At 36.6% G+C, this 14,928-nt stretch overlaps 1 protein-coding gene across 1 annotated transcript in view; it reads right to left on the reverse strand.

Annotated features, from left to right (window-relative positions):
• Positions 1-1,840: 1,840 nt before the first annotated feature.
• Positions 1,841-14,928, reverse strand: part of LOC132130455 (netrin-G2-like) — a 58,085-nt gene continuing 44,997 nt past the window's right edge. The window contains exons 6-8 of the mRNA XM_059542168.1: positions 8,374-8,541; positions 5,872-6,006; positions 1,841-2,939 (exon numbers count right to left, since the gene is read on the reverse strand). Coding sequence (XP_059398151.1) covers positions 2,722-2,939; positions 5,872-6,006; positions 8,374-8,541 — 521 coding nt within the window. The 3' untranslated portion in view covers positions 1,841-2,721. The remainder of the gene's footprint in view (positions 2,940-5,871; positions 6,007-8,373; positions 8,542-14,928) is intronic.

Raw genomic sequence — 14,928 nt, forward strand, 5'->3', positions numbered from 1 at the left:
AATAACCAAGTCATATAATTTTGGGTGTTTAATTTACCATAGACTGTATAAGGTGTTTACTTGCTTCATTCATGAGTGAATCAGACGGTTTGAACAAATCGGTTTAATGAATTATTGTCCAACATTACATTATTTTATTTAAAACATTATTTATGCAGTGTGTAACTTTTTGTATGCAGTTGTAATTGCAGTGTAAATGGATTTTGATAACTGGTAAGGTAGATTTTGTTGATATTGATTTAAGATGACACTTAACGACATGAATTTAATAAAATATTATATTTGGTGCTTTAAGGAGAGGGAAGAAACCTGTATTTAAATGAGTGGTAGTAAAACGTGCAGCGTCTGTCTCACCATTAGGGGGCGCAATGCTTCTAAATTTACACCGGTTTACCTTGCCCCAGTTTTAGGTATATTATACTCCACAAATCAGGACTGTGCAGGTCCGCATAATGTGAGGCCAACAGCCTCAGTAAAAACATTACAGATTTGCACAGAAAACTCTAACCAACACACAACTCAAATTCAACAGTTCAGTTTGATTCAATCTTATTAACCTGTGAAATGCAGTTGTATTCGTGTAGCTAGAAAGCTTTCTGGTGGAACCATGAAAGAGAGGTGATATTTCTTACATTTAACTATATAGGAAATAAGTTTACTTTACAAGGTGTATGCTATTATTTATGTGCTATTGTTTAAAATCATTATGTGTTTAATAATAATATTTATAATGTGACTTACACTGTAAACATTTCAGGAAGCACAAAAAATTATGATCATTACCATGATCACCTATAATGACCTGTTAGTGAGCACATCATTGTTATAATCGTGTTTCTTTCTATCTAAAGGGTGTAGAATAAAGCTTTGGACTCTTAAAGACCCATCTTGACGTATCCTCCCTGTGTGCGCTATTGATATTCAGAGGAAGGTAATCAATGCCCGCTGACTAAGGTAAAAGCTTGATCCTCTCAGGTGCAGGACACTTTGCCACTGTGATGTGACGCAGCATTTTTCTCTCGCCAGGAAGATACCAGCTCTGCGAGGCCTGAAATCTTGCTTTTGTTGTAATTTTATTTTATTGGTGCGGCATCCTGTTTGCTGTCTCACTGGCTCGGGTGTCATTTTCAGATATTTCATAAAGCCAGGGACCGCATAGACCAAAGTAAATCTAAAACTCTCTCTGGGTTCCTCTACTACTGTTACATAAAAGCCAGTAGAAGATTTGATTGGGTCACTCATACCATGCTGTCTTAATATAGCGGATGAAATAACTCAATTCTAGCAGATAGAAATCATGTTAGGTACAATATTATTAATGAAATTAATTTCAAATAATTTTATCTGTTAATTCAAGTGCATGTTGAAAAGTTTGTCATGGGACATGTACTTCTATTATTAGTAACATGATAAATTGACGATTGGTTAAGAAATATTCCAGGTGTTTCTCCAGATTTTCTGTGCTTTGTGGTATTATTAGTTGGTTTGTCTCACTTTAAAACACTGTTTGATGAAGTCACTGAAATCTGTAGGACAATATCAAAACATAATATAAAATTAAAACTTCTGGTAAGGTAAGCTCTTTATTTCCTTTTTTTTTTGCCATTACTGTAAATGAATTTAAGTTAGTGTTTTTCCTGAAAGTCCTTTATTCCCTTTTATAGCAGTATTTATTTAAATGACAAAACAAACATATTTTTTAAAAGTTCAAACGGACTGAGTTTAGTATTCATTTAAATTGACTATGCTTAATTTATGTGTTTTTAAAGTTATTGTTAGGAAAAAAGTTAGGAAATGATCCACACAGAAACAACTCAAACGTGGCCAAGTAACAGTCACATTTATTGTTTTCAGATTTCATTCAGTTTTTATTGTAGTTTTGTAAATCTGTTAACCATAAAGTGTAATAAACCCCACCCCATACATTTCCATAGAGTTTGCCATCTAATAAAATCTGCTTGGTACATTTAGTGTGTAAACTCACACAGACGATGTAAACTCTACCTTATAGATTCTCGTACTATAATAGTTTGTGTGCTGCAAAGTTTACAGTGTAATAAAACATTCAGTCTCTTATATAGATCCAAAACAAAAATAATCTCTACTAAAAATAGTCAAATAATGTGGGTTCATAATAATTGCATTTGATTAGATATCTTCTCTTGCGAGTTGGAGAGCGTGTTCGTGTCCTGAATACTTGGAAAATATCAATGATTCCTACATTCCTAGAACAACCAGCGATACAATGCCTAAAATCTTAATAGTCATGATATAACATCATACTCTTTGCTTTTTAGCGAATAACAGTGAGTGCTCGTTACATACCTCTGAATGTGAAAAACTGCTGCAAGGGAGTGTAAAAAAAAGCCATAAAGCTAGACCTTTCCAGAAAACATCTTACAGTCTCTGATCACTGTGAGGACACGCCCCTACATTGACCAATCAGAGTGAAGGAAGTGAGGTTTGATTACATTTCGCAGCTATTGCACAAGAAACACACTTCTTGTTGATTTTGTGTGTGCAGTGTGTGTGTTTTTGGTATTATTCGTCCTCAGCGTATATATGTGAGGCACACATTTTGAGTTCCATTGATTTCCAGCTCTACAAGAGTCTTTTTTGTTTTCTCGTTCTTGTTGTCCTGCAGGGCGTTCTGCATCCTGTAGAGGGCGAAGCTGAGCATCTGGCCCTCTTGGTGCCCGCTGGTGGTGAAGGAGGGGTCTCTCAGGAGGCGGTGGAGCCCAGCAGGGTGGCGAGGAGCGGGCAGAGCAGAAGTGCCAGGCTCAGCGTGAGTACACTGGCACCGTTGCACTTTTTGCCTCCGTCGCAGCGCGATTGTTGGCACAAAACACCCTTAAAGTCCGGCGTACAGCTACAGCGCTGATTCTGAACGCACGTCCCCCCGTTCTGGCACAAGAGTAACTCATCGTCACACACGTTTGCTGTGGAGAGCAAGAGGAAAAAGTTATGCACAAGCAAATACAGCCTGTTTTTCTTAGACTAGTTTGGAATAATTATGTTTTTTTTTTATTCTCAGCATTTATTTAATTAGAAATACGGTAATATTGTGAAATATTATTACAATTTAAAATAAACATTTTGTATTTAAATATATTTTAAAATGTCATTTATTATTTTTAGCCTTCAGTGTCGCACGATCCGTCAGAAATCATTCTAATATGCTCAAAACATTTGTGCTGCTTCATATTTTTGTGGAAACCATTATAAAATATCTGAGGTAATATTAAAAAAGAAAGAAAGAAATTTATATTTTTATTCAGTGAGAATGCATTAAATTTAATAATGTTATAAAATATTTATTTTCCAATTTTCTTTTGAACTTTTCTTAAACTAAATCTAATACAGTTTCCATAAAAATATGAAGCAGCACAACTGTTGATAACGATCAGAAATGTTTCTTGAGCAGTAAATCAGCATTATTCTGATTTCTGAAGATCATGTGACACTGAAGACTGGAGTAATGATGCTGAAAATACAGATTTGATCACAGGAATAAACTAAATTTTAAATTAAAATGTAATTTAATTTATGCATTTAGCAGATGCTTTTATTCAAATAAAATGTGATTTTTTTTTACCTAACATGTGTTCCCTGGGAATCGAACCCACAACTTTGCGATGCTAATGCAATGCTCTACCACTTGAGCCACAGGAAAAAAAAATAAACAAAAAAATATTTCACTAAATTACTGGTTTTACCTGGGTGATGATAAGAGACTTCTTTCAAAATCATAAAGAATATATATTTATCTTTTTGCCGGTAGTGTGTGTGTGTGTGTTTGTGTCTCTTACTCACACAGCCATGATCATTTGCTTAGTGGCTTGTATCTGTGTCATATTTAACATGGGCGTCTAGTGTCATTAAAAAGCCACAACGGGTCGCAGGAGTCTGAATACTAATGAGACCAGGTGCTGTACACCTGACCCCAAACCGTCTCATCAGTGAACAATGAGTGTGTGTGTATGAGAAAGGACAGAAAATGATAAAGAGGAGGATGACTATGGCTATGTACTTTTTCTGTCTCATAAAATACCTTGATGACCTACTACTACATTACATTGAGCAGTGTATCCCACAATGCAACATGCTCTACTTGACCTTCCATTTCCAGAGTGACAAATTAAGGGTAAGTAATATCAGTCACAGTATTTATCTTTTTTTTTTTGCAAAAGATGCAAAATAATAAAGATGATATGGAATTAATTATATATGTCTTCGGGTTCCTGAAGAAAATCTCCCATTCATTTTCTCCAGAGGGGAAGTGGTTTTTAACAATAACTTCTAAACCTTTCTAAACATACCTACTGTGAGCTACACAGTTTTTAACGATTATATATGATTTTTTTGAAGCCATAATCCGCATTTTATCAACTTATTTTTAAAATAATTATTTAACAGTGGAATTTCTAGTGGAAAAACTACATAACCCATCACCACCTACCACCACCAATCAGAGAGCTTTTTATTAAAAAAACAATTAAGTAATTCGTGCAAAGATAATACTTAACTCCCATCCACTCCAATGAAATGACTTATACTGCACGTAATTAATTAAGCTTTAAGTTTGCCATTCTGAACATAACCTAAAAAAAGACTGTATTTGAAGGGTTAAATTGTAATTTTTATTGCAAAACTAAAAAGATCATGCATGAGATTGTAATACAAAAAGTTCTTAAAGACTTGCCCAGACTATGTAAAAACTTAATGTTAACCATATGGTTAATTCTCAGAATTTACTAGAACCAGATCCACTTAACCTAAGAACAAAACAAATCTATTTGAAAAAAGTGACTAATCCAGCTCTGGAAGTGTGTCCCTGATGTATTCTCCTCTGTTTTCTCTCCTCACAGTGCTAGCGGTTTTGGCCATGGGTCTGTTTCATCTTAAAGATGGATCACGGGGATAACGCTGTGTGCAGGGTTTCTAAAATCACCATGGGAATACAGGTACAAATGTGATCATTACCCCACAAACCAGTTTCCAATGAACAAGGGCTGCTTAGAATCAGCACGGCAGCACATCATTTGAATACACAAATAGCCAAACCCATTAGACACCAGTAATATGCTGTTTTGATGTGCGGTAAATGTTTAATACATCGTGATAAGAGGTCAGACTCCTGTCAAATCAAAGGAACCCCACCCTCTTTATTTTGGGACCACATCCCTTTTTTGTGCCAAACAAATTGGAACCAATTCCAAAATTAAAACGGTCACTCGTATCTCTATGGCAGAATATGCCATTGCTGGTAGATGTTGTATCTACACATTTTAAGGAATCACAATAATCCACAGAACGGATTAGTTTTTTACAAACACAAAGCTTTTCACTTCACAAGACATTAGTAACTGATGGACTGGAGGGCTGTGGATTATTGTGATGTTTTTATCAGCTGTTTGGACTCTCATTCTGACAGCACCCATTCACTGCAGTGCATCCATTGCTGAGACACTGATGCAATGCTATATTTCTCTAAATTTCCATGGAGAAACAAACTCATCTGTATCTCGGATGGTCTGAAAGTGAGCAAATTTTCATTTTTGGGTGAACTATTCCTTTAAAGCATCTTTCTCCTTTCTCTGTCATTCAAATTTAGAATTAACACAGATTTAATTCCACTATGTAAAAACTTTACATGACTGCAAGCTAAAACTATAAAAATATTATCTACACAGTAACTTATTTCAAATGGCTTTTGGAAACAATTGAGCCAATTAATATCTGATTTAAACTTGAAATTGGCTGAGGAGAATGGAGAGGTGATTGCACACTTTGACATGGACTTGTTAATTAGATTGGAGAGTTGAATGATGTCTGATTAGGAACTGGTTAATGAATCTGGGAGGTACTTACGGAAACAACCCTGTTTCCAATAGTAACCGGAGAGACATTCATCACATTTGACTCCATTAGTGCCTTCTTTACACTGACAGAAGCCGGTACTATTACAGCGGTCGTGCAATGAGCCCATCGTATTACAGTTACACTCTGAAAAGAAAGAGAGAGAATTAGTTCGAGTAAAAGGGTTGAACTCCTACAAAATGATGTATGCCAAAAAGGCTCAGTGGTTTTACTTGTTATTTAATTAGTTGGTTTTACTGTTGACAGTTCTGCATGCATTGATGTTGCTATGCACATATGACATGGTGTTTTTTTGCATGCACTAAAAATGTCATCTTAGTGCATAGCTTTATTTGCATTGTGAAAAAGCATGCTATTTGTTTATATTTAGAAGTGGTTGAACAATATGGATTTTTTTATGGCTAATGCCAACATCTCAAAGAGCAGGGCAGCCAATGAATGATATGACCTCCTTCACAATTCTCCAGCGAGGACACCAGATCCCCTGTTTATTTTGAACACTCCTCCCATTGGACACTCCCATTTATTCCCAAATAATTTGGACTATTTATGTTTATTTTCTGTTCAATTTATTCCTTAAATTTTATTTAAGGTCTTAATAGTCTTAAATTTACCTTCATAAAACCTGCAGAAACCCTGAAGATTATTGTGATTATTGTGAAGAATCATAAAAAAATATTTTCTGCAATAAATAAAAGGCAATGGAAACATCCTATTGGTTTTTGTTGAGGGAACCAGGGTGAACTTGTGCTTCAGCCTACAAAAATGCATTGTTAATCTCACAAACAAATCTCTGATGTAAAGATCTAATGTACTGCATCACTTTTAAAGTGTATTGTAGCTTTAAATGAATTATGTTTTGTTATTTTTAGAAACTATCCACTGATTTTTTTATACACGTCAGTATTTTGCATTGGGCTGTAGCCAACTACATTAGAATGAATTACTGCACTTCTGTGAGAACTCCTGAAAATAGACACTGTAAACTCAGTGCTATTGTGAGCTCAGGATGAGGTAAATGTTCTCATCGTGGAGATCTTGGTGTTGACCCTTTGCCATGTTTGTCACCTGGCACACACCCGGTGAGGACGAGTTCGTTTGTGCTGACTTCACAGCACGCTTTCATTTACCCCGCGCCCTGCCTCCTCATGCAGCAGATGGACTTCCTTCTCCATCCTGGTACTCTCAGCATCGCGCTGATTTAAGAGCTGTCACATCCGGGTTTATTTCTGGACGTTTACTTGAGCACCACTGGGAATCTCTAATATGACGCTCACAGGATGATAATGTTGCAGTTTAACTTTGCTGACCATAGTGTCCAATGCAGTTTTGTTTCATCTTTGCATTTTTTCTTTGTTCCCTCTTTCAGTAATTTTATCCAACTACATCTCTTTAACTACATCAGTTAGAATAGTTTCCTGCATCTTTTAGCTGGATTTTTATGGATACAGATTCCTGACTGCTGGGACAGCTGCTCTTTAAAGATTAACGCTCCTAATCTGTGTCATTTTTTTTGCTGAATTGGTTTTAGTTTCTAAAACTGACTAAATGAACCATCAAAGACTGTGCATTGTATAGCACAACCCTCCTCCGTTTTACAGCTTTAGTGGATGCAATAAATATTGTAATTTTGTGTATTTTAATTGAAAATATTGTCATTTCATCAAGGTTGGCTCACTCCACAGTAACTGCAGCAATAAATGAGTGCTTCACTATAATTAATTTAAGTAATTTACACCAGTTTCTAGATAATGATAATCAGGTTTATTCTTTTTTATTTTTTCACAGATTATATTTTGTCCACTTACATTTGTCAGAATTATTTTTTTTCCCTTATTTTAAATTTGCAGGGTTCTGATTTAAATGGTTACATACATTACATTAAATTTTAAGTAATCAAAGATAACGTCTAATTAATTGAACATACAAACCTACTGAACTTACAAAAAAAAAAAAAAAAAAAAACTTACTTTTTAGCACCCTATTAAATCGAAGTTTTAATTTTCCCAAATCCAGTGTTTTCCTTTTTTTTCCCTGGATGTTTTAATGGTTTAATCAAATTTTAATAATTAAACATAAAATTACTTAATAAAATAAAATATTCTGAATTGAATACATAAAAAGTTAACAATTTATTAATTAATAAATTAATTTTACAACAATAGATCCCTATGATTTCTTTTCAGAATTGTTTTAAAATTGAATTTTTTTTTAAATGTAATAAATTTTAACAGTTTCTTTTTTGGCATACAGACCTAAACAAAATGAAGTACATTGTAAGTACTTTGAGAATCACATTCTAATTTACAATAATAAAATTTTTCTTGCATAATTTCGGTATTGAATAACTTTTTTCTTAGATCAAGCATCTTGGAATTGAACCCATGACTGTTACATTGCTAATGCCATTTATAACCTACAGTATTGCTTGAGCCAGTGATTTAATTTATTCGTGCATAGCATTTCAGATATAAATTGTACACTGTTACTCACCGATGCACACATTCTCGTCATCGGGCTCTGCAGAGGTGTTTTTGTAGAAGCCCATGCGACAGTGTTCACAGTTCTGACCACGTGTGTTGTGTTTGCAGCTCACGCACGTCACTATGTTCAGGAAGTCGATGTAACTGCAGCGATTCGAATGTCCATTACATTCACAATCTGAGAATGAGAGAGAAATGTCATCTTGAACACTGTTTTAAAGTAAAGAAGGGTTAAAGGAGAGTGAAGAGTAAAGAAAGGAGTTCCAGATTTTTGAGATAATGGGATGGATTGCGATGCGAAATGTCATTCAACCTGCTGAATACCGGATAGGTGTTGATATGTAAATGTGGGCGGATACATTTTAATGAGCTAATGACTTCATGATCATGATGATTTTAAAAATGATTTTGCAGTTTCATTTCAATGTTCTGGGTGTACTAGAAAGTTTTGTGTTGTGAATGTTAGAGAATGACATTCAGACTGCATCAATCTCAATGCTGAATCAATGAAGAGCTATTGACTATTTTTCTTGCTTCACTTTGTGTCTTTTCCTGCTGCGCCTGTAGTATTGACGGCTGAAATGAAGATGTGGGTGTGTGTTGCTGACAGGGCGATATCTCACACACTCTTTCACTTAAGTCTTTCCCACACCTCGTGCACGTGTGTGTGTGGCACTTGTGAGCGTGTGTATGTGTGCATGTGCGCCGAAGATGTTGGAAAGTCTGATGACAGACGTTTTCTCTGAAACAGCTGTTTCTCTGTTTTCTGAAGCAGATCTTTTTCTGTCAGACTGCTGGTTTCTCCCATTTCCCATTCACACCTGTCTTGTATCTTCTTTCTGTCACTCACACCGAATCAGTGTCTGTTGTGGCACTGACTATATTCAGTGTCACCCCGTTTCGAGAATCTGACCAGTGCCTGCCAAGCGTAATTAACAATTCTTTTCAATTGCAATAATATTTCATAATATTACTGTTTTACTGTATTTCTGCTGAAATGCAGCCTAGTTGAGCAGAAGAGACTTCTTTATAATTATTAAACAATCTTAACGAACCCAAACTATTGAACGGAGTGTATTTCTTTATATATATATATAAATATAGAGAGAGAGAGAGAGAGAGCAAAAATTAACTACTGTCCAGATTAGAAGGTATTTGTATCTTGCATATGATAGTCAGTCAGACAGGTGGGATGTTTCAGAATTAAAACATAGTTGAGATTGTATGGAAAAATCTAATATTTCTAATGTTGCAACTGCAGAATGTATGGGTACAATTAAAGGCACAACCGTAATCTAATATACAAGTTAATATACAACTGATATAAATGCATATTAAACAGACCATTTAATCAGCCTTTTGAATTCTTAGCTATTTCCAAACTTTTATCAGTTAAGATGTGTCTTTCAAATATTTATGAACACTTTAAAAGCTAAAGAGCGAGAACTCCGTACAGAGCCTGCCTCAGCACATAGGAACAGGCAAATCAATGAAATATAAATGAGAGTTACACACATAGACACACAAGCAGATCACAACACACTTACCTTATATATCATGCATATAGAGAGAAGCAGGGATGAAGGGATTAATGAGAGTTAGAATACTGGAAACAGGAAGTGACATGTTGAAAAACATCAAACTCAGCGAGTCTTTAGTCTTTGAACTCTTAACATCATATGCTGTAGAACTTTCTAAAGTACTAGACTTTATTTGACATCTCCACTGTAACATGTTTTAGAACTCTTCAGAGTTACCTGTTCCTCTGTTGAACTAAAGCCCAATTATATACCTTAGTCAGGTTAGATGGCATTTTGGAAACAAGACTGCGAGTGATAGACTTACTGTAGGCTATGTCCACACGAAGCCAGAGCTTTCCCTATACAATAATTTTCCCCCCCTCGTCTCAAGAAACGTCTGTGACACCACGAAACTGACATAAAACAATGCAGTATACATGCCAGACCAGTATGTGGCGATGTAATTCTGCCACAGAGATACATAAAAAAATGGAGAAGAAGACTTGGACTATGCATAAACCTTGCAAGTGGTATACAAACGAACATGGAACAATATATTTATTAATCTTTGTGTTAATGCTAGTTAATAAAAAGACAATCGTTCAGTGTTTGTTCATGTTTTTATTTCTGTTACGTGACGTAGAAGTCTCTGACTAGGGGAGAGACGTGGGCTGATGACGTCATTGTTTCCCAAGGGTGGGGTTTTCAGATTTATCAACTGTGGGACCCGGTTAAAAAAATATCGGTTTCACTCTTCCCAAAACACCGGATCCGTGTGGACAAAATTCCTATAAGATACAAAATGTATGCATATACAGCTAAACGTGGAAACGTCTCCATGTGGATGGGGCCTTATAGTATAACAGTGGCATGCGGTGTATGAAGGTCCTAGATCACAAATAATTTTCACAACTCACAACTTTCAAAGCTGTTTCGTGGAGTTTTTGTGTACTGAAATTCTTTTGATGCTTGGTCAGTTGACAATCAGTATGTTGCAAAACAACAGTACAACCGATTGAACACACTGTCCTTCTGTCCCTCACATCCTTGTTTTCATTCCTGTCAAAAATTAAATATGACCCCAGGTCCATCGCTACGAATTCTGGGCCCTGTGCAGTGAATTTGCCATGGGTCCCCCTCAAAATAACGTTGAGTGGGGGATTCGCGATCCCTCGCCATGGACCCCTGTTACTCAGTTCCAATATTACTCCCTATTTGATGCCCCTGCGATACCCTGACTAAGGCCCATTGAAAAATTAGCGAATGCGGCAGCATGAACTTTCTACAGTGGATCAATAAAAGAATCTGCTAAATGAAAAATGCTAATTAATCCGGAAAAACACTGTAAAAAGTAGTTAATTATCGCTTCTAAACAACTCACGGGTCCACACAACTCATAAACTACAGTTCTAAAAAACATGACATTGTTTATGAGTTGTATGGAATAATGGTGAGTTCTAGAACCCATGAGCTTTCGAGTCAAAGGCTCTAGAATCTAGAATGGTACTGTTCCCTTCCAGTCATAAACACTGTAATGAATTCTATCAAGAACGCTCCCTCATTCTTGTAAATGGTGTGACATTGTACTTTAAAATCTCTTTCTTCCTTTTCTCAGCTCATTTTAATTTCTTTTTTACCTTTGAAGTCGTCATATATGATGCCTTTTAGCTGTACAGTCTGTTGCCCTCCAGATAGTAAGAACTTCAGAAGAGCTTTGGAAAATGAAAGTCTTATTTTATAACATTTATCTAGAAACATATTAAAAGTAGCAAAGCAAAGCAAATCATGTCTACGACAAGCAAATCTCCAGCTTTCAATTCACATGGTTAAGGGAGGGGAACAGAATCATTGTTTGAGACATTTAACAGGCCCAAAAAGTCACTACCAAGCATGTGTAATCTAATATATTCAACTTTAAGTGGCAGACTACAGAAGCTAATGCATCTCCTTGTTGATTCAAACAACTACAATGCATATGCAGTGATAGACTTCACCAGCCACAAAGCACTCTTAGTCAATCTCACAGCTGGGATACCTTTTTTATTCTCTTCATCTTCTCTCTCCCATTTATGGATGGGTTTTACTTCACCCTCTCCTTTACCATGCTCGTTTGACTGCTTGTGTGGATCTAGACAGGCAAGGAGAAGGACTGAGCAATCCAGGTTTGTACTACATTCTGTAATACAGGCCATTTGAGACTACCACCTGAGCCATACCTTCAACAGCTGTGTGTTTATGAGACCCTTCCTCCTCCCCTTCTTTTGTCTTTCCTTCTTCTGACTCCTTTGGTTTCTCTGGTTCTGGCTTTCGATCCATATATCTTGGTCCTGAGATATGATGCTTTGATTCTGTTTCATGCGGCATGTGTACTGTTGAAATTGTCTCAAATTTTGGCATCACAGATCCATGCATTGTCTCAACAGACTCTAGTACTAGTACATGAGACTCCCTTTTTGGCTGAGTCGGTATGTGTCCATGAGATCCTAATATTGATTTATGTGGTTTCACTGTTGGCTCATGAGGTTTATGCATTGCCTCATGATGATGTACTATTGGTTCATGAGGTTTATGCATTGTCTCATGAGGATTTACAGTTGGCTCATGAGGTTTGTGCATTGCCTCATGATGATGTACTATTGGTTCATGAGGTTTATGCATTGCCTCATGATGATTTACTATTGGTTCATGAGGTTTATGGATTGCCTCATGGTTATGTACTTCTGGCTCATGAGGTTTATGCATTGCCTCATGATGATGTAATCCTGGCTCATGAGGTTTATGCATTGCCTCATGATGATGTACTTCTGGCTCATGAGGTTTATGCCTTGCCTCTTGATGATGTACTGCTGGCTCATGAGGTTTATGCCTTGCCTCTTGATGATGTTCTATTGGTTCATGAGGTTTATGCACTGCCTCTTGATGATGTTCTATTGGCTCATGATGATGTATTATTGGCTCATGAGGTTTCACTACTGGCTCATGAGGTTTATGCACTGCCTCATGATGATGTTCTATTGGCTCATGATGATGTATTATTGGCTCATGAGGTTTCACTACTGGCTCATGAGGTTTATGCACTGCCTCTTGATGATGTTCTATTGGCTCATGATGATGTATTATTGGCTCATGAGGTTTCACTACTGGCTCATGAGGTTTATGCACTGCCTCATGATGATGTACTATTGGCTCATGAGGTTTCACTACAGGCTCATGAGGATTCACTATCGGCTTGTGAGGATTCAATTTTGGTTCATGAGGTTTATGCACTGTCTCATGATGATGTACTATAATTTCATGAGGTTTATGCATTGCCTCATGGTGATGTACTATTGGCTCATGAGGTTTATGCATTGCCTCTTGATGATGTTCTGTTGGTTCATGAGGTTTATGCTTTGTCTCATGATGATGTACTGTTGGCTCATGAGGTTTATGCATTGTCTCTTGATGATGTTCAATTGGTACATGTGGTTTATGCACTGCCTCATGATGATGTACTATTGCCTCATGAGGTTTATGCATTGCCTCGTGAGGATGTATTAATGCCTTATGAATATGTACTATTGGTTCATGAGGTTTATGCTTTGCCTCATGAGTATGCACTGTTGGCTCATGGAGTTTCACTATTGATCCATGAGGTTTATTCATTGGCTCATGAGTTTTCACTATTAGATCATGAGGTTTCTCTGGGTCATGAGGTTTATGCATTGCCTCATGATGATGTACTATTGGCTCATGGGCTTCATGCATTAGCCTATGAGGATTCACTATTGGGTCATGAGGTTTATGCATTGCCTCATGTGAATTCACTATTGGCTCATGAGGTTTAAGTACTGGCTCATGGGGATTCACTATCGGCTTGTGAGGATTCAATTTTGGATCATGAGGTTTATGCATTGACTCATGATGATGTACTACTGGCCAATGATAATTCACCATTGAATCATGTGGATTCACTATTGGATCATGAGGATTCACTATTGGATCATGACTTATCACTATTGGCTCATGAGGACTCCCTATTGGATCATGAGGTTTATGCACTGCCTCGTGATGATGTACTACTGGTTCATGAGGTTTATGCACTGGCTCATGAGGTTTAACTATTGGTTCATGAGGATTCACCATTGGCTCATAAGTTTTATGCCCTGGCTCATGAAGTTTCACTATTGGTTCATGTGGCTCATGACGTTTATACATTGGCTCATGGGGATTCACTATTGTCTCAAGTGGTTTATGCATTGGCTCATGAGGAATTACTATTAGCTCCGATATTGGCTTGACAAGCTCTGGAATTGACTCAGCAGATTCTGGCACTAGCCTAACAGACTCTTCTTCAGTTACTTCATTCTTCCCAGGAATCTTCTCTTTGCTCGCAGAAATCTCTTCACCCTTCCCAGAATCCTCCACTGGGGGTGGTGTAGGTAATGCTTGGGGTGCAATCATTCAGATAATCACAAAGTTGGTATGTACACACAAACACATACACATACACCTTGTTGTGCTTTATAAACCGCTATTGAACACCAAGCAGACTATCCAGAACTAACAACCTTTACATTCATCATATAACTCTCACGCTTTATTCAATCACAATTATCTCAATCTAGAGCAACCACAGACTACAGACTCCTCTGTTGTCTCTACTACACTACTAATTTTTAACAACAGGTTAGGAAAAGGTTGCCAAAACTACATCTACCACAATACTATATTTCTGCCAAATACTTAATGGCCTAACAATACCTTTGATTAACTGTTTCTTAATTTTTCCATGGCATTTCCTCTCTTTTTCAACAGGAATCATGTTTTGTCGTGGATGCTTTGGTTGATGATTATGTGTGTGAGGGTCTGTAGTTTATTAAAAAGAAGGAATTGTCATTTTAAAATCTTTAAAAATCTTATGTCATATCAGAATGACATTACACCAATAAGAACCAACAAGAAGTCTCAAATCTCTATGAAATAATCTAAATAACATATTACACATTTTTACCTTCTAAAAGGGTCCCAACATTTTTTTTTCAGTTTTCTGTTCAGTTTAATTA

The sequence above is a fragment of the Carassius carassius genome, chromosome 47 (genome assembly GCF_963082965.1).
Source record: "Carassius carassius chromosome 47, fCarCar2.1, whole genome shotgun sequence".
Classification (NCBI taxonomy): Eukaryota; Metazoa; Chordata; class Actinopteri; order Cypriniformes; family Cyprinidae; genus Carassius; species Carassius carassius.